This window comes from Pleurodeles waltl, chromosome 8, assembly GCF_031143425.1.
Source record: "Pleurodeles waltl isolate 20211129_DDA chromosome 8, aPleWal1.hap1.20221129, whole genome shotgun sequence".
NCBI lineage: Eukaryota > Metazoa > Chordata > Amphibia > Caudata > Salamandridae > Pleurodeles > Pleurodeles waltl.
The window spans coordinates 1,402,334,026-1,402,360,240 of NC_090447.1; the positions used below are offsets into that span (position 1 = coordinate 1,402,334,026).

At 46.8% G+C, this 26,215-nt stretch overlaps 2 protein-coding genes across 3 annotated transcripts in view; one reads left to right on the top strand and one right to left on the bottom strand.

Annotated features, from left to right (window-relative positions):
- LOC138249601 (trifunctional purine biosynthetic protein adenosine-3-like) overlaps positions 1 to 21,325 on the top strand; it is a 249,449-nt gene extending 228,124 nt beyond the window's left edge. The window contains exon 22 of the mRNA XM_069203543.1: positions 21,112 to 21,325. Coding sequence (XP_069059644.1) covers positions 21,112 to 21,303 — 192 coding nt within the window. The 3' untranslated portion in view covers positions 21,304 to 21,325. The remainder of the gene's footprint in view (positions 1 to 21,111) is intronic.
- A 3,050-nt stretch (positions 21,326 to 24,375) lies between these two features.
- Positions 24,376 to 26,215, bottom strand: part of LOC138248680 (trifunctional purine biosynthetic protein adenosine-3-like) — a 329,279-nt gene continuing 327,439 nt past the window's right edge. For both annotated transcript variants that reach the window (XM_069202471.1, XM_069202472.1), the window contains one exon: positions 24,376 to 25,128. In XM_069202471.1, coding sequence (XP_069058572.1) covers positions 24,922 to 25,128 — 207 coding nt within the window. In that variant the 3' untranslated portion in view covers positions 24,376 to 24,921. The remainder of the gene's footprint in view (positions 25,129 to 26,215) is intronic.

The following is a 26,215-nucleotide window of genomic DNA, read 5'->3' on the forward strand; positions in this document are numbered from 1 at the left end:
GTTGAGGAAGGGAGAGGGATCTGCCTTTGACCAATCTTGATTCGCAATACACCACTGCAGATCTCTATCAGTCCCCTCTGAGATCTGAACCTTGCCGGAAAGATTCTTTGATGCTGCCCCCACTGGAACTTCAGGTCCCACTGCAGAGCCCGCATATGCCATCTGGCATGTGTCACTAGCAGGATGCAGGAGGCCATGAGGCCCAGCAGCCTCAGAGTCATTCTCGCCAAAACCCAGGATAGAGGCATCAGAACATAGAAACATCAGCATCATAGCCTGAATATCCCGGACTGCTGAACGGGAGGATAGTCCAGAAACTGCGCTGTGTCCAGAACAGCTCATATGAAAGGGAGCATCTGAGAGGAGGTCACGTGTGACTTCGGCATGTTTATATTGAGCCCCAGCATGTGCAGGAGGTTTGCTGGAGTCTGAAGGTGGGAGATGACTTTCTTGGGCTTGTCAGCCTTCAACAGCCAGTCATCGAGGTAGGGAAAGACTGAAATCCCCCACCTCTGCAGATAAGCTGCAACCACCGCCATCACTTTCGTGAACACTTGAGGGATGCTGGTAAGGCCAAAGGGGAGCATGGTAAACTGAAAGTGCTCCTGACCTATCATGAATCGTACGTAACGCCTGCAGGCATGCAAGAAGGGAATATGAAAATAAGCATTTTGCAAGTCCAACGCCACCATTCCGTCTCCTGGGTCCAAGGCAGAAAGGACCAGAGCCAAGGTGAGCATTTTGAACTTCTCCTTCCTGAGGAAGAGATCGAGGGTCCTGAGGTCGAGAATAGGACGTAAGCCCTTGTCCTTTCTGGGCCCCAGAAAGTAGTGGAAATAACAACTACAGCCTACTTCTGGTGCAGGAACCCTCTTTATGGTCCCCTTGGCCAAGAGAGCCACAACTTCCTCGCACAAAGTGTCAAATGATCCTCCTTCGGGTGGCCAAAAGATGGATGCAAGGCTGGAGGGGAAGTCTCGAAGGGGAGGGAGTAGCCCCTTCAGACGATCTGCAAAACCCACCTGTCTGTCGTGATGGATCGCAGTGGGGCAGGTGATAGCATATCCTGCCGCCATCTGGCTGGAAGTGGGGGGGACGGACTAGGAAGGTTTGGAGGCTGGACTGGGCAGACCTCTGGCTCCCTTTCCCACGAGACCATGGGATTCCGTGTCCCTGGCCATGCAGAGGCTAAACGGCATCGCGGCACAGTGACTGGGGAAGGGATGCGACAGGGACCCCCTCACGTGCCCATGAAAGGGGCTAAATGGGGGCTGGGGAGGGGCAGTGGAAAGTTCAAGGGATCAAGCCGTAGCCCGGGAGTCCTTAAATTTCTCCAGCACCGAGTCCGCCATATCTCCAAAGAGATGAGAGCCATCAAAGGGCATGTCCATGAGGGTCTGCTGGCCATCCCCCGAACAAACAGAAGTTCTCAACAAGGCATGGCATCGTAATGCCACAGTCAACGAAACTGATCAACTTAGAGGGTCAGTTGTGTCCAGCCCACATTGTATGGTGAACTTGGATGCGTCTCTTCCGTTGGCAACAGCCTGGGAGACAATTGCATGGGCCTTCTCTCAGATCTGTAGCAGAACTTGTGTGACCGTGTCCCACAAGGAGTGGGTATAACAGCCCAAGAGGCATGTGGTGTTCACCGACCGCAGTGCCAGATTGGAGAAAGAAAACATCTTCCCAAGATGGTCCAGTCTTTTTTATTCCCTATCCGAGGGAGCGGAAGGGAATGCGCTAGATGACGAAGGTGCCTGAATGACTAAGCTTTCAGGTGGGGGTGTTCACTCAAGAATATAGGGTCGTTCAGTGCGGGCTGATGGCGGCAAGCGATTGCCCTATTCACAGGAGGCATTGTGCTGGGTTTGGACCAGATACCCAGAAGGACATCGGTGAGGGCTTAATTGAATGGAAGGAGAGGCTTTGAAGCAGACGCTCCGGGCTGAAGCACCTCCATCAGATTATTAGTCCTGACCGCAACAGTAGGCAGTTCAAGGTGAAGGAACTCGGCTGCCCTACTGACCTCCAAGGAGTAAGAAGCTCCGTGCACCGTAGCCACAGTAGGAGGAGACAGCATGCCAGAGTCTAGGGAGGTATAAAGACCACTGGCCTCGCCCAATTCCTTAGCCCAGTCCATGTTTGGGTCTTCTTGCTGGTATTCATAAGGGTGCTGCGACCCCCTCCAACCCTACCTCACATTCATACCCATAGTAAAATGGGTCTGAATCCAACCTGGGGCGGCTAGGCCCCATTGAAGTCGGAAGTGGTGTCCATGACGCCGTTCTGGCTCCTGGTCGTCGAGGATCAGAATTGAGGGTCGACGTAGATTGTGGACCTAACCGACGTTGGGAGAGTCGACGACTTTGTCGGGGAAGGTCTCAGTGGTGCAACCGGTGCGGGCACTGATCTGGATGCATATCCGGGGGGACTCTCAGTGGCCGGAGCTGGAGCTGCCAGTGCGGAACCCGAAAGTACCCCCTCCTACTCCCCAGCCCTGGAAGCCGCCGCAGGAGGGTCGGACTGCCCAAAAATGAGGCACATGTCCTCATAAAATTCCTTTCGATGGGCAGGGTCACTCGTGCTTGTGGAAATTTGGGGAACTGCGGAGCAGACCCAGTAGTAGGCTCCACGGACGGAGCCCTACAGCGTTGATGCTCTTCCTGCGTCGTATCGTCCAAGCGACAGGCTAAAGTCGAAGAATGCCTGACCTTCCTTGACTTCTTTTTCTTACCCAAATGTCCTGATGACTTCGAGTAGTGGTGACTCTCAAGACCTTCCTCTCGAACGAGACCAGGAGCGATGTGGAGTTGCGTGCCGGGCTGCCATTAGCTTTAGGGACCGCTCCCTCAATGCCTTCGGGTGCATGGACTGGCACTCGGAGCGCGACTTCGGGTTTCGTTGCGCTCCAGACACCACAAACAGACCTGATGAGAATCTGTCACCAACATCATTCGGTGCCTATCCTCGCAAGGCTTGAACCTGGTCTATGGGGACATCCTTAGATGCATCAACAGTCTCCACAAAATTCGACAAAAATGTTGAGTCCGGTCAAAAAAGGACCAGGGTAGCTCTCTGCGGATCAGCACGTGGTGCGGACAGAAAAGAACTGACGTCACTGCGCCGAGGCGGCACCTATGTTCGACCCCGACGACATTATGGTGACCACAACGCCAACGACAGACTCAGAGTCGACCGACGCTACATAATGGCGTGCAAGGGTAGTGCTCGAACAAAAGTCTCCAGATCCAATCTGATGCCTGGGGGAAATTCTAAGGTAAGGAATCTGCAACCAGAAGTCTCTATCAGATATGTTACATCATTTTCACAAGTCCTACCTAGTCTTATCCCTTTCGTCTGGCATGTGGCCAGTTCCATCTGCCAAGACCTCATACAATGTGTGCCCAATCCGCATCCCCACTTTGAATGTCCAAACCTTCATTGATAGGCAGCATTAGTGCCATTGTCACCATTTCAGCTGCACCACTACATGGATCCCATGATCTAGGTGACTACATCATTGCGGGAGCTCATTTAAGGGCGCCACACCAAAATAAAAGACTGCTATTCTGTAGACACCTCCAGGTCGCTATTTTGTTAGATGTTTCATCAAACACAGTAGGCAGCTATTTTATGACAGATTACAACCAGCCCCAAGGCTGACAATGTTGTGGTGTGATAAGTTACAATCAAAAAGGCAGCGATATGATGGTATACAAATGTAGGAGGGTGCCATTTTTGCGAAGCCACAACATATCCTTATGTGCATGTAGGTATTTTTAAAGATCAAAAACCTAACTAGAGAAAAATGCTGCTGGGGTAGACAGTTTGTACAAGTCCAGAAGTCTATCCAACAATGCAGTTTTGGGTTATGGAGTGTGATGTACAGCTGCATGGTTGAGAGGAAAGCATACCAAACCATGACTTTTGTTGAGTTTCTGGGGGTTAGTCACATATCAGGAAAAGGGGAAAGAGCCCCAAACGATCTCCTCTTCCCACCCCGACTCCAGTATCCCAAATTGTTGTCCAAGGCCCATGTTTAAAAATCCTAGAACTTTGTCCAGTGATGTACTTTTATAAGCAACCTTTGCTCTTGTTTTGCTGAGTGGGCAACATGTCGGTCAACAATTGCCTTTGGCAGCATCATGTGCTCATTACAGTTCAACAGTTTTCACAGGATGGTCTTATGAGCGTCCACCAGTTTGTTCAACCAGAACTTTATATTTTTTGCACCTGGAATTTTCACCCACAACATATGGGGAGTATGGTTTAACAATGTTTTACCCAACAAGGCTACAAGGTTGAACACGTTTGTTGGACTTTGAGCCTTTGTGCAGGTGTGCAGAGCATCGGTGTAAGGAAATGCCTCCTTGGCATGGTTGCCCCCTGACTTTTTGCCTTTGCTGATGCTATGTTTACAATTGAAAGTGTGCTGAGGCCTGCTAACCAGGCCCCAGCACCAGTGTTCTTTCCCTAACCTGTACTTTTGTATCCACAATTGGCAGACCCTGGCATCCAGATAAGTCCCTTGTAACTGGTACTTCTAGTACCAAGGGCCCTGATGCCAAGGAAGGTCTCTAAGGGCTGCAGCATGTCTTATGCCACCCTGGAGACCTCTCACTCAGCACAGACACACTGCTTGCCAGCTTGTGTGTGCTAGTGAGGACAAAACGAGTAAGTCGACATGGCACTCCCCTCAGGGTGCCATGCCAGCCTCTCACTGCCTATGCAGTATAGGTAAGACACCCCTCTAGCAGGCCTTACAGCCCTAAGGCAGGGTGCACTATACCATAGGTGAGGGTACCAGTGCATGAGCATGGTACCCCTACAGTGTCTAAACAAAACCTTAGACATTGTAAGTGCAGGGTAGCCATAAGAGTATATGGTCTGGGAGTTTGTCAAACACGAACTCCACAGCACCATAATGGCTACACTGAAAACTGGGAAGTTTGGTATCAAACTTCTCAGCACAATAAATGCACACTGATGCCAGTGTACATTTTATTGCAAAATACACCCCCAGAGGGCACCTTAGAGGTGCCCCCTGAAACTTAACCGACTGTCTGTGTAGGCTGACTAGTTCCAGCAGCCTGCCACACTAGAGACATGTTGCTGGCCCCATGGGGAGAGTGCCTTTGTCACTCTGAGGCCAGTAACAAAGCCTGCACTGGGTGGAGATGCTAACACCTCCCCCAGGCAGGAGCTGTAACACCTGGCGGTGAGCCTCAAAGGCTCACCCCTTTGTCACAGCCCAGCAGGGCACTCCAGCTTAGTGGAGTTGCCCGCCCCCTCCGGCCACGGCCCCCACTTTTGGCGGCAAGGCTGGAGGGAACAAAGAAAGCAACAAGGAGGAGTCACTGACCAGTCAGGACAGCCCCTAAGGTGTCCTGAGCTGAGGTGACTCTGACTTTTAGAAATCCTCCATCTTGCAGATGGAGGATTCCCCCAATAGGGAATAGGGTTAGGATTGTGACCCCCTCCCCTTGGGAGGAGGCACAAAGAGGGTGTACCCACCCTCAGGGCTAGTAGCCATTGGCTACTAACCCCCCAGACCTAAACACGCCCTTAAATCTAGTATTTAAGGGCTACCCTGAACCCTAGAAAATTAGATTCCTGCAACTACAAGAAGAAGGACTGCCCAGCTGAAAACCCCTGCAGCGGAAGACCAGAAGACGACAACTGCCTTGGCTCCAGAAACTCACCGGCCTGTCTCCTGCCTTCCAAAGACCCTGCTCCAGCGACGCCTTCCAAAGGGACCAGCGACCTCGACATCCTCTGAGGACTGCCCCTGCTTCGAAAAGACAAGAAACTCCCGAGGACAGCGGACCTGCTCCAAGAAAAGCTGCAACTTTGTTTCCAGCAGCTTTAAAGAACCCTGCAAGCTCCCCGCAAGAAGCGTGAGACTTGCCACACTGCACCCGGCGACCCCGACTCGGCTGGTGGCGATCCAACACCTCAGGAGGGACCCCAGGACTACTCTGATACTGTGAGTACCAAAACCTGTCCCCCCTGAGCCCCCACAGCGCCGCCTGCAGAGGGAATCCCGAGGCTTCCCCTGACCGCGACTCTTTGAACCTAAAGTCCCGACGCCTGGGAGAGACCCTGCACCCGCAGCCCCCAGGACCTGAAGGACCGGACTTTCACTGGAGGAGTGACCCCCAGGAGTCCCTCTCCCTCGCCCAAGTGGAGGTTTCCCCGAGGAATCCCCCCCTTGCCTGCCTGCAGCGCTGAAGAGATCCCGAGATCTCTCATAGACTAACATTGAAAACCCGACGCTTGTTTCTACACTGCACCCGGCCGCCCCCGCGCTGCTGAGGGTGAAATCTCTGTGTGGACTTGTGTCCCCCCCGGTGCCCTACAAAACCCCCCTGGTCTGCCCTCCGAAGACGCGGGTACTTACCTGCAAGCAGACCGGAACCGGGGCACCCCCTTCTCTCCATTCTAGCCTATGTGTTTTGGGCACCACTTTGAACTCTGCACCTGACCGGCCCTGAGCTGCTGGTGTGGTGACTTTGGGGTTGCTCTGAACCCCCAACGGTGGGCTACCTTGGACCAAGAACTAAGCCCTGTAAGTGTCTTACTTACCTGGTCAACCTAACAAATACTTACCTCCCCTAGGAACTGTGAAAATTGCACTAAGTGTCCACTTTTTAAACAGCTATTTGTCAATAACTTGAAAAGTATACATGCAATTTTGATGATTTGAAGTTCCTAAAGTACTTACCTGCAATACCTTTCGAATGAGATATTACATGTAGAATTTGAACCTGTGGTTCTTAAAATAAACTAAGAAAAGATATTTTTCTATATAAAAACCTATTGGCTGGATTTGTCTCTGAGTGTGTGTACCTCATTTATTGTCTATGTGTATGTACAACAAATGCTTAACACTACTCCTTGGATAAGCCTACTGCTCGACCACACTACCACAAAATAGAGCATTAGTATTATCTATTTTTACCACTATTTTACCTCTAAGGGGAACCCTTGGACTCTGTGCATGCTATTCCTTACTTTGAAATAGCACATACAGAGCCAACTTCCTACATTGGTGGATCAGCGGTGGGGTACAAGACTTTGCATTTGCTGGACTACTCAGCCAATACCTGATCACACGACAAATTCCAAAATTGTCATTAGAAATTGATTTTTGCAATTTGAAAAGTTTTCTAAATTCTTAAAAGACCTGCTAGGGCCTTGTGTTAGATCCTGTTTAGCATTTCTTTTAGAGTTTAAAAGTTTGTAAAAGTTTGAATTAGATTCTAGAACCAGTTGTAGATTCTTAAAAAGTATTCCAACTTTTAGAAGCAAAATGTCTAGCACAGATGTGACTGTGGTGGAACTCGACACCACACCTTACCTCCATCTTAAGATGAGGGAGCTAAGGTCACTCTGTAAAATAAAGAAAATAACAATGGGCCCCAAACCTACCAAAATACAGCTCCAGGAGCTTTTGGCAGAGTTTGAAAAGGCCAACCCCTCTGAGGGTGGCAACTCAGAGGAAGAGGATAGTGACTTGGAGGAAAATTCCCCCCTACCAGTCCTATCTAGGGAGAACAGGGTCCCTCAAACCCTGACTCCAAAAATAATAGTCAGAGATGCTGGTTCCCTCACAGGAGAGACCAACACCTCTGAAATCACTGAGGATAGCCCCAGTGAAGAGGACATCCAGTTAGCCAGGATGGCCAAAAGATTGGCTTTGGAAAGACAGATCCTAGCCATAGAGAGGGAAAGACAAGAGATGGGCCTAGGACCCATCAATGGTGGCAGCAACATAAATAGGGTCAGAGATTCTCCTGACATGTTGAAAATCCCCAAAGGGATTGTAACTAAATATGAAGATGGTGATGACATCACCAAATGGTTCACAGCTTTTGAGAGGGCTTGTGTAACCAGAAAAGTGAACAGATCTTACTGGGGTGCTCTCCTTTGGGAAATGTTCACAGGAAAGTGTAGGGATAGACTCCTCACACTCTCTGGACAAGATGCAGAATCTTATGACCTCATGAAGGGTACCCTGATTGAGGGCTTTGGATTCTCCACTGAGGAGTACAGGATTAGGTTCAGGGGGGCTCAAAAATCCTCGAGCCAGACCTGGGTTGACTTTGTTGACTACTCAGTGAAAACACTAGATGGTTGGATTCAAGGCAGTGGTGTAAGTAATTATGATGGGCTGTACAATTTATTTGTGAAAGAACACCTGTTAAGTAATTGTTTCAATGATAAACTGCATCAGCATCTGGTAGACCTAGGACCAATTTCTCCCCAAGAATTGGGAAAGAAGGCGGACCATTGGGTCAAGACAAGGGTGTCCAAGACTTCAACAGGGGGTGACCAAAAGAAAGGGGTCACAAAGACTCCCCAGGGGAAGGATGATGAGACAACCAAAACTAAAAATAGTAAAGAGTCTTCTACAGGCCCCCAAAAACCTGCACAGGAGGGTGGGCCCAGAGCCTCTTCACAAAACAATGGGTACAAGGGTAAAAACTTTGATCCCAAAAAGGCCTGGTGTCATAGCTGTAAACAGCATGGACACCAAACTGGAGACAAGGCCTGTCCCAAGAAAGGTTCCACTCCAAACTCCCATCCAGGTAACACTGGTATGGCTAGTCTCCAAGTGGGATCAACAGTGTGCCCAGAGCAAATCAGGGTCCACACTGAAGCTACTCTAGTTTCTGAGGGTGGGGTGGATTTAGCCACACTAGCTGTCTGGCCGCCTAACATGCAAAAATACAGACAGCAACTCTTAATTAATGGGACTAGAATAGAGGGCCTGAGGGATACAGGTGCCAGTGTCACCATGGTGACAGAGAAACTGGTTTCCCCTGGCCAATACCTGACTGGAAAAACTTACACAGTCACCAACGCTGACAATCAGAGAAAAGTACATCCCATGGCAATGGTTACTTTAGAATGGGGAGGGGTCAATGGCCTGAAACAGGTGGTGGTCTCCTCAAATATCCCAGTGGACTGTCTGCTTGGAAATGACCTGGAGTCCTCAGCATGGGCTGAGGTTGAACTAAAAACCCATGCAGCAATGCTGGGTATCCCTGAACTGGTGTGTGTGAAAACAAGAGCACAGTGCAAAGCACAGGGTGAACAAGTAGAGCTGGAGTCTGGAAGAAGGGCCCAGCCTACCAAGAGAACAGGAAAGTCAGTTGGGAAACCAACTACAACACAGCAAAAGAAAGGGAACCTCTCTTCTCAGGAAGAAGTTCTGCCCTCTGAGGGAACTGAGCCTTTGGAGCTTGAACCTTATCAGGTTGAGCTCTTAGGCCCAGGGGGACCCTCAAGGGAGGAGCTGTGTAAGGGACAAGAAACCTGTCCCTCTCTTGAAGGCCTTAGGCAGCAAGCTGCTGAAGAGTCCAAAGGCAAGAAAAATGGAACGCATAGGGTCTATTGGGAAGATGGACTCCTGTACACTGAGGCCAGAGACCCCAAACCTGGTGCCACTAGGAGAGTGGTAGTGCCTCAGCTGTTCAGGAAGTTCATCCTAACATTGGCCCATGACATTCCCCTTGCTGGACATTTGGGACAAACCAAGACGTGGGAGAGGTTAGTCAACCACTTCTACTGGCCCAATATGTCCAACATGGTTAAGGAGTTTTGCCTCTCCTGCCCCACCTGTCAAGCCAGTGGTAAGACAGGTGGGCATCCAAAGGCCCCCCTCATTCCACTTCCAGTGGTGGGGGTTCCCTTTGAAAGAGTGGGTGTGGACATAGTTGGTCCACTAGAACCTCCCACAGCCTCAGGAAATATGTATATCCTGGTAGTAGTGGATCATGCTACCAGGTATCCTGAAGCTATTCCCCTTAGGTCGACTACTGCCCCTGCAGTAGCCAAGGCCCTCATTGGTATCTTTACCAGAGTGGGTTTCCCTAAGGAGGTGGTGTCTGACAGAGGTACCAACTTCATGTCAGCATACCTAAAACACATGTGGAATGAGTGTGGAGTGACTTATAAATTCACTACACCATACCATCCACAAACTAATGGCTTGGTTGAGAGATTCAACAAGACATTAAAAGGCATGATCATGGGGCTCCCAGAAAAACTCAAAAGGAGATGGGATGTCCTCTTGCCATGTCTGCTTTTCGCTTACAGAGAGGTGCCACAGAAGGGAGTAGGATTCTCACCCTTTGAACTTCTGTTTGGTCATCCTGTAAGGGGACCACTTGCCCTTGTTAAAGAAGGCTGGGAGAGACCTCTCCATGAGCCTAAACAGGACATAGTGGACTATGTACTTGGCCTTCGCTCTAGAATGGCAGAGTACATGGAAAAGGCAACCAAAAACCTTGAGGCCAGCCAACAGCTCCAGAAGTTTTGGTATGACCAAAAGGCTGCACTGGTTGAGTTCCAACCAGGGCAGAAAGTCTGGGTTCTGGAGCCTGTGGCTCCCAGGGCACTCCAGGACAAATGGAGTGGCCCTTACCCAGTGCTAGAAAGGAAGAGTCAGGTCACCTACCTGGTGGACCTGGGCACAAGCAGGAGCCCCAAGAGGGTGATCCATGTGAACCGCCTTAAGCTCTTCCATGACAGGGCTGATGTGAATCTGTTGATGGTAACAGATGAGGATCAGGAGGCAGAGAGTGAACCTCTCCCTGATCTTCTATCATCAGACCCAAAAGATGGCACAGTAGATGGAGTGATCTACTCAGACACCCTCTCTGGCCAACAGCAAGCTGATTGTAGGAGAGTCCTACAACAGTTTCCTGAACTCTTCTCCTTAACCCCTGGTCAGACACACCTGTGTACCCATGATGTGGACACAGGAGACAGCATGCCTGTCAAAAACAAAATCTTTAGACAGTCTGACCATGTTAAGGAAAGCATCAAGGTGGAAGTCCACAAGATGCTGGAGTTGGGAGTAATTGAGCGCTCTGACAGCCCCTGGGCTAGCCCAGTGGTCTTAGTCCCCAAACCTCACACCAAAGATGGAAAGAAAGAGATGAGGTTTTGTGTGGACTACAGAGGGCTCAATTCTGTCACCAAGACAGATGCTCATCCAATTCCAAGAGCTGATGAGCTCATAGATAAATTAGGTGCTGCCAAATTCTTAAGTACCTTTGACTTGACAGCAGGGTACTGGCAAATAAAAATGGCACCTGGAGCAAAAGAGAAAACAGCATTCTCCACACCTGATGGGCATTATCAGTTTACTGTTATGCCCTTTGGTTTAAAGAATGCCCCTGCCACCTTCCAAAGGTTGGTGAATCAAGTCCTTGCTGGCTTGGAGTCCTTTAGCACAGCTTATCTTGATGATATTGCTGTCTTTAGCTCCACCTGGCAGGATCACCTGGTCCACCTGAAGAAGGTTTTGAAGACTCTGCAATCTGCAGGCCTCTCTATCAAGGCATCCAAATGCCAGATAGGGCAGGGAACTGTGGTTTACTTGGGCCACCTTGTAGGTGGAGGCCAAGTTCAGCCACTCCAACCCAAGATCCAGACTATTCTGGACTGGGTAGCTCCAAAAACCCAGACTCAAGTCAGGGCATTCCTTGGCTTGACTGGGTATTACAGGAGGTTTGTGAAGGGATATGGATCCATTGTGACAGCCCTCACTGAACTCACCTCCAAGAAAATGCCCAAGAAAGTAAACTGGACTGTGGAATGCCAACAGGCCTTTGACACCCTGAAACAGGCAATGTGCTCAGCACCAGTTCTAAAAGCTCCAGATTATTCTAAGCAGTTCATTGTGCAGACTGATGCCTCTGAACATGGGATAGGGGCAGTTTTGTCCCAAACAAATGATGATGGCCTTGACCAGCCTGTTGCTTTCATTAGCAGGAGGTTACTCCCCAGGGAGCAGCGTTGGAGTGCCATTGAGAGGGAGGCCTTTGCTGTGGTTTGGTCCCTGAAGAAGCTGAGACCATACCTCTTTGGGACTCACTTCCTAGTTCAAACTGACCACAGACCTCTCAAATGGCTGATGCAAATGAAAGGTGAAAATCCTAAACTGTTGAGGTGGTCCATCTCCCTACAGGGAATGGACTTTATAGTGGAACACAGACCTGGGACTGCCCATGCCAATGCAGATGGCCTTTCCAGGTTCTTCCACTTAGAAAATGAAGACTCTCTTGGGAAAGGTTAGTCTCATCCTCTTTCGTTTGGGGGGGGGTTGTGTAAGGAAATGCCTCCTTGGCATGGTTGCCCCCTGACTTTTTGCCTTTGCTGATGCTATGTTTACAATTGAAAGTGTGCTGAGGCCTGCTAACCAGGCCCCAGCACCAGTGTTCTTTCCCTAACCTGTACTTTTGTATCCACAATTGGCAGACCCTGGCATCCAGATAAGTCCCTTGTAACTGGTACTTCTAGTACCAAGGGCCCTGATGCCAAGGAAGGTCTCTAAGGGCTGCAGCATGTCTTATGCCACCCTGGAGACCTCTCACTCAGCACAGACACACTGCTTGCCAGCTTGTGTGTGCTAGTGAGGACAAAACGAGTAAGTCGACATGGCACTCCCCTCAGGGTGCCATGCCAGCCTCTCACTGCCTATGCAGTATAGGTAAGACACCCCTCTAGCAGGCCTTACAGCCCTAAGGCAGGGTGCACTATACCATAGGTGAGGGTACCAGTGCATGAGCATGGTACCCCTACAGTGTCTAAACAAAACCTTAGACATTGTAAGTGCAGGGTAGCCATAAGAGTATATGGTCTGGGAGTTTGTCAAACACGAACTCCACAGCACCATAATGGCTACACTGAAAACTGGGAAGTTTGGTATCAAACTTCTCAGCACAATAAATGCACACTGATGCCAGTGTACATTTTATTGCAAAATACACCCCCAGAGGGCACCTTAGAGGTGCCCCCTGAAACTTAACCGACTGTCTGTGTAGGCTGACTAGTTCCAGCAGCCTGCCACACTAGAGACATGTTGCTGGCCCCATGGGGAGAGTGCCTTTGTCACTCTGAGGCCAGTAACAAAGCCTGCACTGGGTGGAGATGCTAACACCTCCCCCAGGCAGGAGCTGTAACACCTGGCGGTGAGCCTCAAAGGCTCACCCCTTTGTCACAGCCCAGCAGGGCACTCCAGCTTAGTGGAGTTGCCCGCCCCCTCCGGCCACGGCCCCCACTTTTGGCGGCAAGGCTGGAGGGAACAAAGAAAGCAACAAGGAGGAGTCACTGACCAGTCAGGACAGCCCCTAAGGTGTCCTGAGCTGAGGTGACTCTGACTTTTAGAAATCCTCCATCTTGCAGATGGAGGATTCCCCCAATAGGGTTAGGATTGTGACCCCCTCCCCTTGGGAGGAGGCACAAAGAGGGTGTACCCACCCTCAGGGCTAGTAGCCATTGGCTACTAACCCCCCAGACCTAAACACGCCCTTAAATCTAGTATTTAAGGGCTACCCTGAACCCTAGAAAATTAGATTCCTGCAACTACAAGAAGAAGGACTGCCCAGCTGAAAACCCCTGCAGCGGAAGACCAGAAGACGACAACTGCCTTGGCTCCAGAAACTCACCGGCCTGTCTCCTGCCTTCCAAAGACCCTGCTCCAGCGACGCCTTCCAAAGGGACCAGCGACCTCGACATCCTCTGAGGACTGCCCCTGCTTCGAAAAGACAAGAAACTCCCGAGGACAGCGGACCTGCTCCAAGAAAAGCTGCAACTTTGTTTCCAGCAGCTTTAAAGAACCCTGCAAGCTCCCCGCAAGAAGCGTGAGACTTGCCACACTGCACCCGGCGACCCCGACTCGGCTGGTGGCGATCCAACACCTCAGGAGGGACCCCAGGACTACTCTGATACTGTGAGTACCAAAACCTGTCCCCCCTGAGCCCCCACAGCGCCGCCTGCAGAGGGAATCCCGAGGCTTCCCCTGACCGCGACTCTTTGAACCTAAAGTCCCGACGCCTGGGAGAGACCCTGCACCCGCAGCCCCCAGGACCTGAAGGACCGGACTTTCACTGGAGGAGTGACCCCCAGGAGTCCCTCTCCCTCGCCCAAGTGGAGGTTTCCCCGAGGAATCCCCCCCTTGCCTGCCTGCAGCGCTGAAGAGATCCCGAGATCTCTCATAGACTAACATTGAAAACCCGACACTTGTTTCTACACTGCACCCGGCCGCCCCCGCGCTGCTGAGGGTGAAATCTCTGTGTGGACTTGTGTCCCCCCCGGTGCCCTACAAAACCCCCCTGGTCTGCCCTCCGAAGACGCGGGTACTTACCTGCAAGCAGACCGGAACCGGGGCACCCCCTTCTCTCCATTCTAGCCTATGTGTTTTGGGCACCACTTTGAACTCTGCACCTGACCGGCCCTGAGCTGCTGGTGTGGTGACTTTGGGGTTGCTCTGAACCCCCAACGGTGGGCTACCTTGGACCAAGAACTAAGCCCTGTAAGTGTCTTACTTACCTGGTCAACCTAACAAATACTTACCTCCCCTAGGAACTGTGAAAATTGCACTAAGTGTCCACTTTTTAAACAGCTATTTGTCAATAACTTGAAAAGTATACATGCAATTTTGATGATTTGAAGTTCCTAAAGTACTTACCTGCAATACCTTTCGAATGAGATATTACATGTAGAATTTGAACCTGTGGTTCTTAAAATAAACTAAGAAAAGATATTTTTCTATATAAAAACCTATTGGCTGGATTTGTCTCTGAGTGTGTGTACCTCATTTATTGTCTATGTGTATGTACAACAAATGCTTAACACTACTCCTTGGATAAGCCTACTGCTCGACCACACTACCACAAAATAGAGCATTAGTATTATCTATTTTTACCACTATTTTACCTCTAAGGGGAACCCTTGGACTCTGTGCATGCTATTCCTTACTTTGAAATAGCACATACAGAGCCAACTTCCTACAATCGGTCACTGAGAAAAAAACAGCACATGGTTATCAGTTCTGAGGAAAATGGCAGAAAAGGTTCAATTTGAAGAAGCTGATCTCCGGGGTTTTGAAGTCTGAAGTGAGCACTTTGAGACAGAATGAACAAGTTTTCCACACCATCCACAACACTCCAAAATAGGGTGAAAGGTGTGGAGGGCCTCTCTAGACGAAGTAACCTACTATCATTGGGCTTCTCAGAAAGGTTGGAAGGAACTTCAGCAGAATGATTCCTTGAAAGTGCGATTCCAAAGATGCTCAACCCACAAAGACTGTCAGCCATGTTTGCGATTTAAAGGGCACACAGAGCTATGGTATCTCAGCCTTCACCCTTGGCAACTCTAAGAGGGCTGATAGCCAAGTCCCTTTATTATAGGGACAGGGATTGCATAAAATAGGTTTCAAGAAAAATCAGCACCTCTTCCCTCCTGCCATTTAACAAGATTATACGAGGAAAGTGCAAATGTAAAGAAAAACATTAATGAAAACTAAAAGCTATAATTCTGATGCACGTTATACCCAGCATGCCTGTAAATAATATCTGTGGAAGAGTACCCTTTTCAACAACACTAAGAAATGTGGGATAAGTTGTTGTTGGAAGTTAAGTGCAGTAGGTCTCCACAGACCTCTTGGTGGGGGGAGCAGGTAGTTCAAGACACCCCAAGTCTTGCCATACATATGGCACTTTCTCTGGGGATAGCAATACCACGGATATTGGTACAAACAGATTGCACCATGTGCGAGAAACAATCAAATACTCCTTATGACTCCCAAGCACCTGGCAAGCTCATCTTATCCTCCTGGCGAAGAAATGGACTTTAACTCCAACTTGTTGATGAATGGCTGAAAAAAAAGATGCAGTCTTACGACTACTTTACATCACCATCCTGAATGTCTGAATTGGATGGAGGGCTCTGCAAGAAGTCATGACATTAAAGTATGGGATCTAAGGTTTGTGAAGTGAAAAACAATACTGAGATTACAGGAGAGGTAATATGAAGCACAACATTTGTTAGGTCTTCTAATGATTATTGGTGAAGGGGAGGAGGGAACCTCATGTCAACTGGTATTGTCAGCTTCCTTGGGGAAGCCTTGCAAACTGGGTGGGGAGGACTTTTTACTGAATGCAAGGTAAACATCAGAAACATGAAAAACACACTCAAGTCAGAGGTTTCTTTGGGTTTTGATTTCATTAATTGCACAGTAACTTGACAGAAGTTATTAGCATTTAGAGAAAGGAGAAAAACAGTGGTTGGTAAGACCAAGACAATCTATCTCACTAGTTCGGAGAGGGACGCTCGCAGGTTTGGACCGGCTCTTAGTGAAAAAGTTATTTTTGTGTAAATAGTGCCTGCCCGTGAGTGGGCTCAAGAGGAGTATACCAAAAGTTGATAAAACAAGAAATGGTTCATGGCAGCTCCAAGGCATCTGGTATATATGATTTGTATCTGGTCAACAAGAGATGTATCCATGAATGCCATACAGCCCACGGGAAAACTTACAGATATATATCCAAGTCAAACAGCAGGTAAATAATGGGGGCAATACAGAAACACGTTAGCAATGTAGAATGTACAAGGCCTGAATATTTACTCCAAGTACTACTGGGCGCATGTTTACCTTAAGCACATTGCTATGCTGCAGGATCTACTCAACCCTACTAAACCCGGATGCTGAGTGGAGGGTGCACATCTTTGCATCCCGTTACTCCAATTATTCAAAGGGAGTTCTGGTATGGACTGCTGCTGTGGGTTTCATTTCCAAAATAAGGTGATTTCAGACGCCCTTTCGAGATGTGCCATCATCTTAGGACTCCTGGACAGTATCAAGACTTATTTGGTGAACATATACACTGCAAACATTGATCACAGGACATTTGTTGGGGAGGTGTTAAGGATAGCTTATTCATACTTGGGACACCAGATTCATATGTGTGGGCGACCTTGTGTTGCAAATTGACAGGTTTTCCCCTATACTTGGGTTTATTTAAACCTAGGATAAGAGCAGCAGTACCGGACATACTGAACCAGCAGATTAACTTGGTAGATGTGTGGAGACACCAACACCTGGCTGAAAACAATGTACTCTTACTACTCTCACAGATATCATATCTACAGTAGTCTCGAATACATACTGGGGAGGATTGACAACCTGGCCAATTTTGGAGATACATTTAAATAGGTTCCTCTCTGATAAGCTCCCCAAAACCTGACACCACTTGCCTCCCTGGAACTCACGCAAACGTCAGGCCCAAAATACCGCTGTGGAGGCTTTGAACTGAAGCCCTTTCAGACTTAACTGTTGTGTCACATAAAATAATGCACTAGGTAATTCTTTCAGCATAGTAAGGACAACATTCCTTGACTTGTTCAGTGTTGTTCAATCTGCTCTTGATGCCACAGCCTTCCCCTCCATCATGTCTGACAGTACTGCCTAGATAGGTGAAGTCTCGAGTCATGACTAAGTCCTCGCAATTAAAATTGATTGGTGAAGGGTTTGGGATACTGAATGGCATGACTTTTGATTTCTTTGTATTGATCTTCAGGCCCACTTGCTTTGCATAGATGTTGAGGAAAGAAGTTTTTGTTGTTGTTGCATATGCTGGTGTGTTTGACAGAGGAAAGATAGGTCATCCACACAGTTGAGATCCTCCATTATTGACAATAAGGTCCAACAGATGCATCAAGCTTGGTCTTCAGTTGTGTATCACATCACCCAGTCGATGTCTAGGTTGAAGGGCAATGCTGACATCATGGATCCCTCTGTCACACTGGTCTTGACTTCAAAGGTAAAATTATCATAGAATGATAATAGGGCAATGGAATCGAAAGCCTACTGGGAAACATTGAAAGGGGATACAGATCTTGGGTCATGGAGTGAGGGCACAATTAAAAGGTGCATTACAAAACAAACAGAACACACTAGTGCCTTTAGAGAAAGATGCGTTCTTGGCTTCTGACAAAATGCGTTCTTGGCTTCTGACAAAATGCAACAATTAGTGAACACCAAGAGATAATTTGAAGATAAATGGTCTAGACTGGAGAAAGGCTCTTGCATTCAATACAGACGATAAAGACCGAGGACTTACAGAGAGGGCACAAATCAGGGGATGGTTTGAGAGTCAAATCATTGTTGATACCTGGGGATGCATGTCACAAATGATGTAAAAGCTCTGCACATGATCAATATGGGAAGGGTTATTCAGGGATTGAGCAGTATGTAATTCTGGAAGACGTTACCATTGTCAATTAAGCAGGGAATATCCTTGACTAATATAACCTTCCCGAGGTGTCTTTATGCCCTACAGAATTCCATGTGCCCACGCAGCTTAGTCAATGGGTGGGAAAGGGTAGTCCTGCTACACTAAAAACGTTGACGCTACTCAGGTTGAAGGGGAATTGCGTCTCCTAGACTTCGTTTTAGATTATGCAGCTGCTCAGCTGAAGCATGCAGTGCACTGATTAGAGGAGGGTGACAATAGGGAGAAGAGGCTCTTGGCTGGGATCCTCCCACGAAATGCCCAGCCTGAGGCCTTCATGTTGGGGAACAACGAACCAAAAAATGATCCATAATTGATTAGACGGTTGGGAAGGGTCTGGCAAAAGGTGGCCTGGCAAAAGGTGGTCAAGTAGATGAAGTAACCTTCATTTGTCTCCGACATTCCTTTAAGGCCCATGAAGTTTTCTCACATATCCATGGTGAGAAGGGGACTGTTTATTTAGTATATCATGCTTAAGTGTACTCCTAGAGAAATTTGAACCACATTCCCAGAAGCGCCCCAGAAACCAACAGAATGCTGGGAATACTAAATCTGGCAGTTGGTAGAAGACCGGAGGTTAATTTTGAACCTCCGGTAGGCACCAATTCAGGATAGGAAGGGAGATACCGAACATGCCAGAGAAAGGAGGGCACAGGTGTGGCTAGAACCCATGACAGATTCTGACTGGAGGAAAGCCTGTGAGCAAGTCAAGCAAATTTCTTCCAATCATTGGTTTAAACTGATTCGCTTTCACTACATACATAAAACATACATCAACCCAAAAAAACAAGCACTAAATTATGCAAGTAGGACGTCTGGTTGTGTGTGTGTGTGGGGGGGTGTGAATCGTTGGGGGTTGACTTAATTCAAATGGTGTTAGACTTTTCACAAGCAGCACAATACTGGAAAAGAGTGGTGGAGAGGTTGCATGCAGTGACAAGTTCACTGCGGCAATGATCTAATAAAAAATATCTGCTAGGAATATTTTCCCACGAAGAGGAATTACAAAAGGTAAATAAGACTAGAATAGCTGGGCACCGTCTTGGCAAAAAGACTTGCTAGAATGGGCTACAGCATATGAAGGCCTAAAGAGGAGACAAGAAACTAACAGAAAACTTGCTGAATGGGTGGCCATGTTGGAAAAATTGCTGGAATCCTCTCCATACCCGCCCCGAGTGCTTGGCACAATATGCACTACTTCACAAAAATACTGTCTGACAATTAGGTACATGTAGGTATGGGCTGGAATAAGTGTTGGCCACTAGAGTGTCAGGTTGTAATACTGTACATAGGATGCAAGAGGACCGTTGTGTACTGGAAACTGTTTTCGTTTTTATGACAATGTTTAAATAACAATAAACATAATTTGAAAAAACTCGGTGTGAAGCTTAATAAAAGTTCTTGTTTACACTGGATGACACGGATTGCTGGATCATTGGCAGTGCTGAAAGTCTAGGTGCTTCACAAGTAGAAGACAACTGTGCCCACATAGCACACAAACAGACCAGTTTGTGTGGTGAACCAACAGCGGTCATATTTTTTAAGACTTATTTATAGATGCAAGATAGATTCCCTATTGAACTCATATGGGTACATTTCTTTTTGACCGCTGTGAAGACTAACCTCAGAATCCTAAACGGATACCCCCTTTATTATACAATGCCACTTCAAGAATCCTCACCAACCTCCCCCAACCCAACAAAATTCCCTCCCTGATACACGTTTGTAAATAATTTCCACAACAGTTTAATCTTAAACAGAGCAGCAGACATCACAGACCGCATCAGCCCATCAGCGACTGCCCTTCAATGGTCCTAGAAAGCGCTCATGTGCCAACATTCCAGAGAGAGAAAGGAATAGGGCATTCTAAGGAACAAGAAGTCAAGAAGACAAAGGAATGAGGCCAGGTGGGAAAACTAAAGGTAATGGAAAAGATAAGGGACCTGTAACACCGTAGGAAAATATAGAACACACATCTAGCTTAACATAGTTGTATTTCTTATTTTGGAATGTCTCCTCTTTAAGAGCGCATGATGAAAAGACGCGTTCCTCTAGTGTTGTCTCATCTGTCCTTAAGGTCATACTCTAAAGTATGTTTGGCACCTGTTTTTTGGAAAATCTTAACAAAAGATCGTTAAAAGAAAAAGATACCACCAGTCCCCTCAAGACGGCTTAATACGAAATTGTGTAGTTCCAAGTTTGTAAAGTACCCCAGTCATAACTCGTGCCAGGACGGAACCTTCGTCAGATACTTGCCAGTTATGCTACTTCTCCCCCAAACGCCTTCTTCACAAGCAAGAATACCTGGAGAAAGTACACTTAGTGAATATCCCTGAATCCCTTGGAGAACTGTGCAGTCGGTAGAGGAGTGCATCTGGGCAACCCGTTTGCCTGGATTGAAAGGAGGGAAGAGTTCCCATCCCCAGTGGCATGGCAGCTATTTAGAAGTTGTCTGAATAAGAGAATCGGTAGGGGTTTCTGGAACGCAGCCTGCTGTCTCTTGAAGTCAGCAAGTTGGCGGTGGTTATTGAACAGTGATGCAGTGTTCTTCGAAGAGTCTAATCTGTTAATTCTTTACTGAATTAGAGCCGCGTTATACATACAGGAATACTGTTCCAGAACCTAGGTTCATAGATGGAAAAGCCCAGTTGTCTTGCTTGTTTTCTTCTTTTTTTACACTTCTTAGTCTGCATTATGATGGTGTCCTGGTTGTGGTTGGGTTGAGAATCACCAGAGATGGGGCGCTTGCTACCAGATAAGGAGTGCTGGTTGCGATTTGTCGATAAGACCTTTGCAAAAGAAGGCTCTATGACTTTTGCCCGCACACGATCAGGGTGATATATTTCTGGCCAGCCTCAACTGCTAAACGCACAAACTTGTTTCTTGAATGACTGGTTGCCATCAAAATCATCAATAAAAGTTTAGGTTTCAGAGCGGCCTATTTCTCTCCATTCGTCTATCTTTTTCTTATTCCCACCATGTGTTTCAAACTGATATATCCAAATTTTTATTTTCACAGGGTGAATCAAATACTGAAGCAATAATTCTTCAAGAAACTGTACCAGTGGAGGTAACTGACACAGAGGAGACTTTGTTGGAGCGCCTGAATGAAGCCGAGCAGAGGGCCCTTCCAGCCGCCTTGCAGCTGGTGGCCAGCGGAGCGGTACATCTAGGAGAGGATGGCAAGGTGTGCTGGAGAGAACTAGACTGACCCTCTGCCCCAATCTGAAAGCATGCATCTGAGCTCATCCCATGCCCTACTTCAGAATTATCACTTGTGGATTCCAAGACCTTCTGTAGATCAAGACACGTTTGATTATTTTGTTTTTCACAGTGTCAAGTTCATGCTGGGGTTTCTAAATCCTGTGCATATATGAAACGGACACCCAAAAGCACACAGAAATCACAAAACATAAAAACTGTTGAAAGAAATCCGCAATTTTGTTTTCATCATACAAATGCACACATATTTATATGAAAACAGCAGGTTTCAGGTACATTAGTGGTGCACTGAGACCTGAAATGCTCCACGTTTGTTTCTGTGAGATTACCATGCACCCTCCTGACTCAGTAATGCTGTATGCTGGTGTATATTATATGTTCCAGTATCAGAGTGGAGGGCTCTGTATACCCATTAGCTGTGACACTTTCCCTGCAGCAGTTAACATTCTAGTATTATGAATAGATGTGATGCTGAAATTCCACTGTTCGGAATAGCTGTGTGCTGATTGGACGCCTAGTCAGTCATGTTTGTGTGCAGGATTTTCATTCCAGTTACAGTCAAAAGGAAGGGAGGGTGAGAAGGAAGTGTTGGGGGTGGATAATGAGCTCGAGGAACTCCAGGGATTCAGTCCAGGCACATGCAGATCTCTGAGTTAAAGAAAAACCTAAGCAAACAGGTATGCCCGAGGCAAAAAGTACTACGGGTATTATTTTATACACAAATATTGCAATCATACGTCACAAAAGTAAAAAGAAAAAAAAAACAGAACACATGCCACTCCTTATACACCGAGGTCATAATTTCGCAATAAAAATGTGCAATTAAAAAAAATAAGAAGCTTTCCATATAGTTTCACTGGAACTGTGCAGGTGCTTCCTAGCAAATGGATAAACGAAGGACAGGCATAGGAATGCTTTTTAGTTAATTTACATTACAGGAAATATGATTCGTACTCGTTCAAATAAAAGGCACTATTGGCTCTGAAGTACTGTAAGCTGAATACTGAACAACCCAAAGCTGTGTACAAAAAAACACAAAAATAGAAAAAAGGATAAAGAATCGAAGGAAAGGGCACTGGCAAAATAAAACGTAGGTAGTCTTGGCAGTGAACTGCACTATATTGTAGGTGGATGTGCACATGTTGTCAGGAAAATACGGAGTCACTCAGTGCAAGAGAGACAATGTCTGAAGTGGGCTGACCACATGCTGTGTGCTGCAATGGGTGAAAGCAAAATGTGAGTGACAGTATAACAGACCAATGGATGAAGAGTTCTGACCCAAAGACTACGTATAAATATATGCATTTTTAATACAGGATGTTTTTGAATACATAGAGGGTTAGAACCACAAGCTGGTAATCTCATCGTTGACAGTTTCCCATCTACAAGTTTATGTCTCTCCCATCCCCCAGGAACCCAAGACCTGTCAATTTATTCCATTTATTAGCAGTGCTAAGACAAGGAGGTGAAAGAAAAAAAGATCACAGAGATGTACACAATACGACCGTCCTTAACTTCCTCAACTTAACACAGCAACCCTTTGATGGAGACAAACCTGGATGAACAGAAGTAAAACAACGAGATCACAAGAGAAATAGACACAGGAGAAAGAAACAGCAGCAGAGAGGGGAGGAGAAACAGATGCCTGAAGGTACCGAGAGATAGATTGGCAACACAGAGATGACACAGCAGCACAAAGATACATCAAAGTGTGGCTAAAAGGTTCGAGCTGGAATGTGTGTAGGCCAAGAAATGTGTCTGTGGTGGCATAGTGAGTAAAATGATGGACATGAATGCAGCCCAGAAAAATCACGGTGGCTTTGATTAATTCAAGAAACCATCACTCTTTTTTCGTTTCTCAGTGACACCCTAACTATTTTCAATACAGCACCCTTAGGGGCCCAAAAATTCGATGCTATGGTCGCCATAGGTCAGGTGCACAATAAATCACGGATTCCACCACTTCTGGTTCTTAATCAGGCCGCGATATGATAATGCCCCTTGTCTGCCTAGTTTGCTGCCCTCATGTGGTGCAAAGATTGTCCATCATGAATCAATGACGTTCAGACGTTCTGGGCTGACCCACTAATAGAAGCTTGGTTTTTAAGGTTCTTCATTGACAAGTTGGGATAGGTTGCTGGATGTCATCCACCCTGGTCAGAGCTACATGACACGCTGCCTGTGCATCCCGTCAGTTCAGATCAGTCAAAAGAAGCTGCCGTCCCTTCGTACGCAGGGGACTACTCCCTAGCGTCCCCCATAGCTTAGCCTGGCATCAGCAACGAATTCCAAGCACCCACAAAAGCGATGAAAAGAACCTTAATGTAAATTTTAAGTAATTTATTCTTTAAGTTCCTAAAATAACTTTCCAGTGAAAGCACAGCACTAAAAACACACATAAAATAGAGATCTTTTAGTGCCAACTAGAATTCTAGAAACATACCCTGGTGAAACAGGACAGTTATTGGAGGAGTCGAGTATCCAGGTGTGCAAGCTTGGAGCAAACCAGTAAAGCGAGGCTCACGTCTTCAACTCACCCTGGACTGCGCTTTCCCTTCAACCTGGTAACATTTTCAACTCGCCCAGGGACATATCATTTTCAACATAGTGCATCGATCTTGAGGCAACACATCTTTTCTTCTCAAGTTGTAGTTTTTAGAAAGACAACAAGAAAAAAAAACTCGAAACTTACAGCCAGCAGGCCTTTACGGATTGTGGCTGAGTGGAGTATTGATGTAGGCATCAAAAGAAAGTAACAGCTGCTGTCATCTTCTGTAGTGCTTCAGTAATGCGCAAAGAGGTGGCCTGAGCACCATGCAACGCAGGGTGCAGAGCATATAACATCCGTACGACAACTACTCTATGTCACTATATACAACTAGGTTGACATTGGCTGTACTTTTGTATGGGAAGTCTAGCTTTATGGCAGATAGAAAATAATGAGACTCACATACAAACATATATCTTAAAAACAAATGTGAAAAGTAAATATGCAATTAACAAGTTAAAAAACACAAAACGATTACCAACTCAAGTAAAATGAAATAGACAGAACACTGACTGAAAGCTTATCAAAATTGTTTATTGCCAAAGGTAGAGTACAGTTTGGTCACACATAGAAAGATATTTGAAAAGGTGTTAACAAGATGGAATAATGGACAACACTGTGCAGCTTTATAAAAGCCAAAGGCTATCTGATCCTCATTTAACAATGGTTTGAGCGACTGACACAATGTCCACTGCTGAAAACAGACTATCAGATTTCAGAAAGTGCCACCTGTCTTTAAGGCACATACTCCACTGACGCATTTATTATCATAAACGAACATCCCAAATATTTGGTCACTGTGCATCCTCTGTGGAGCAGTGTCAACTACACATACATGCGCATATGTACTAGTCGGAAATATTTTCAACACTTCAATTTGCTGACTAAGATTAAAGAGCATAATCCTTCCACAGAAGAAGCCTACAAATGTAATTGAAGTTTTGAAGGTGCAATTCAGATCCCAGGAGCAGATGCTCTTTAACATTCTGATGCATGTCTGCTTAAGATCTTGCCTTTTCATGACCTTTAATAATTACCAAATGTTAAGGGATGTGCTCATTAAATCTGTTGGTTTGGTTTATCCAGCCTCCAACAGATTTTTCCATCTTCTCCTAACCGGACAGCTCCACTGCTCACTAGCTGCAATGCGGCAGGGAAGGCTCGATGTTCAGCTTTTTTCACTCTTTCAGATAAGGTCTCTTCAGTATCCCCCAGCTCCACCGGGACTGCCTCTTGGAAGACTATTGCTCCAGCATCAACTTCTTCCTGAAATTGAAATAAATAGATTCTGGAGATCAACTGGAACTTACAGAGGAACTGTACATGCATGTGCAAGAACACCAAGTTGTGGCCAAAAAAGACCACCCTTGCTGGTGTTGGAGCATACATTCTACCTCAGAATGCTTTATATATGAATGGTGATGCCTGGGTGAGTAACGGGTCAAATGCAAACAGGATTTTTTTTTCGGAAAAAAATTACCTATGCATGGACTTGTCACCAACATTGTCAAAACAGACATCCCTTTTATTAATCCAACAACAGCTGCTATCACACGAACAGATTCTGGTAATAATTAATCTATAACTTCATGACCACATCTTGGGTGTGTTGCAATTAATTTGTGTTATTAAACTTGGGTCTTACACCTATGGAAATAGATGGAAATCAAATGTAGCACACACATGATTTAGAATCGGAGATGCTCACACGTGTAGCTGCATCAATATCCATAAAGGCCAACCTTAAGGATGGCATTAACTTAGGCAGCTATACTGTCATGGGAACGCTGCTTTTACATTCAGGACAGCAACACCACTTAAAGTCAGTGTGCGATGAATTAGGCCGTCTGATCTACCAGCACTGGCAGTGGGGTTCTACCAACCAAGGCACCAAAACCCAAGTGCACACTTTGTGGCAACAGATCCTGATAGCGACTGTAAGGAACAGGTGCCACAGCTCTACATAATGAAGACAAAGGTGCAGTATATAAATTGCTTGACAACAGTTGAGGAACAGGTCATTTTAGCTCAATGGAAAAGTTGACACTGGATGGTACGCTGTTAGAGGAAGATAAAGTTATAAGAGATTTCAGAACTTCAAAAATGGATGGGTAACATTCAAGTAAATGTCGTTTAATTTCAGTAACAATATTTCTGGCGGACAGATAACCTTTCAGCATATTTCTCATGCACACAATATGCTCTCAGCCGTCAGTCCTGTGGCACAGTGAGCACACGACTTCAGTGTTTCTGTTGCCCTTAGGTTCTGTGCACATCCTCCTAGGAATCAAGCTAAAGGTAAGGGTAAAAAGGCGGAATCCTGTCTGGTGTTGAATGTGTTCCCATCTGGAGG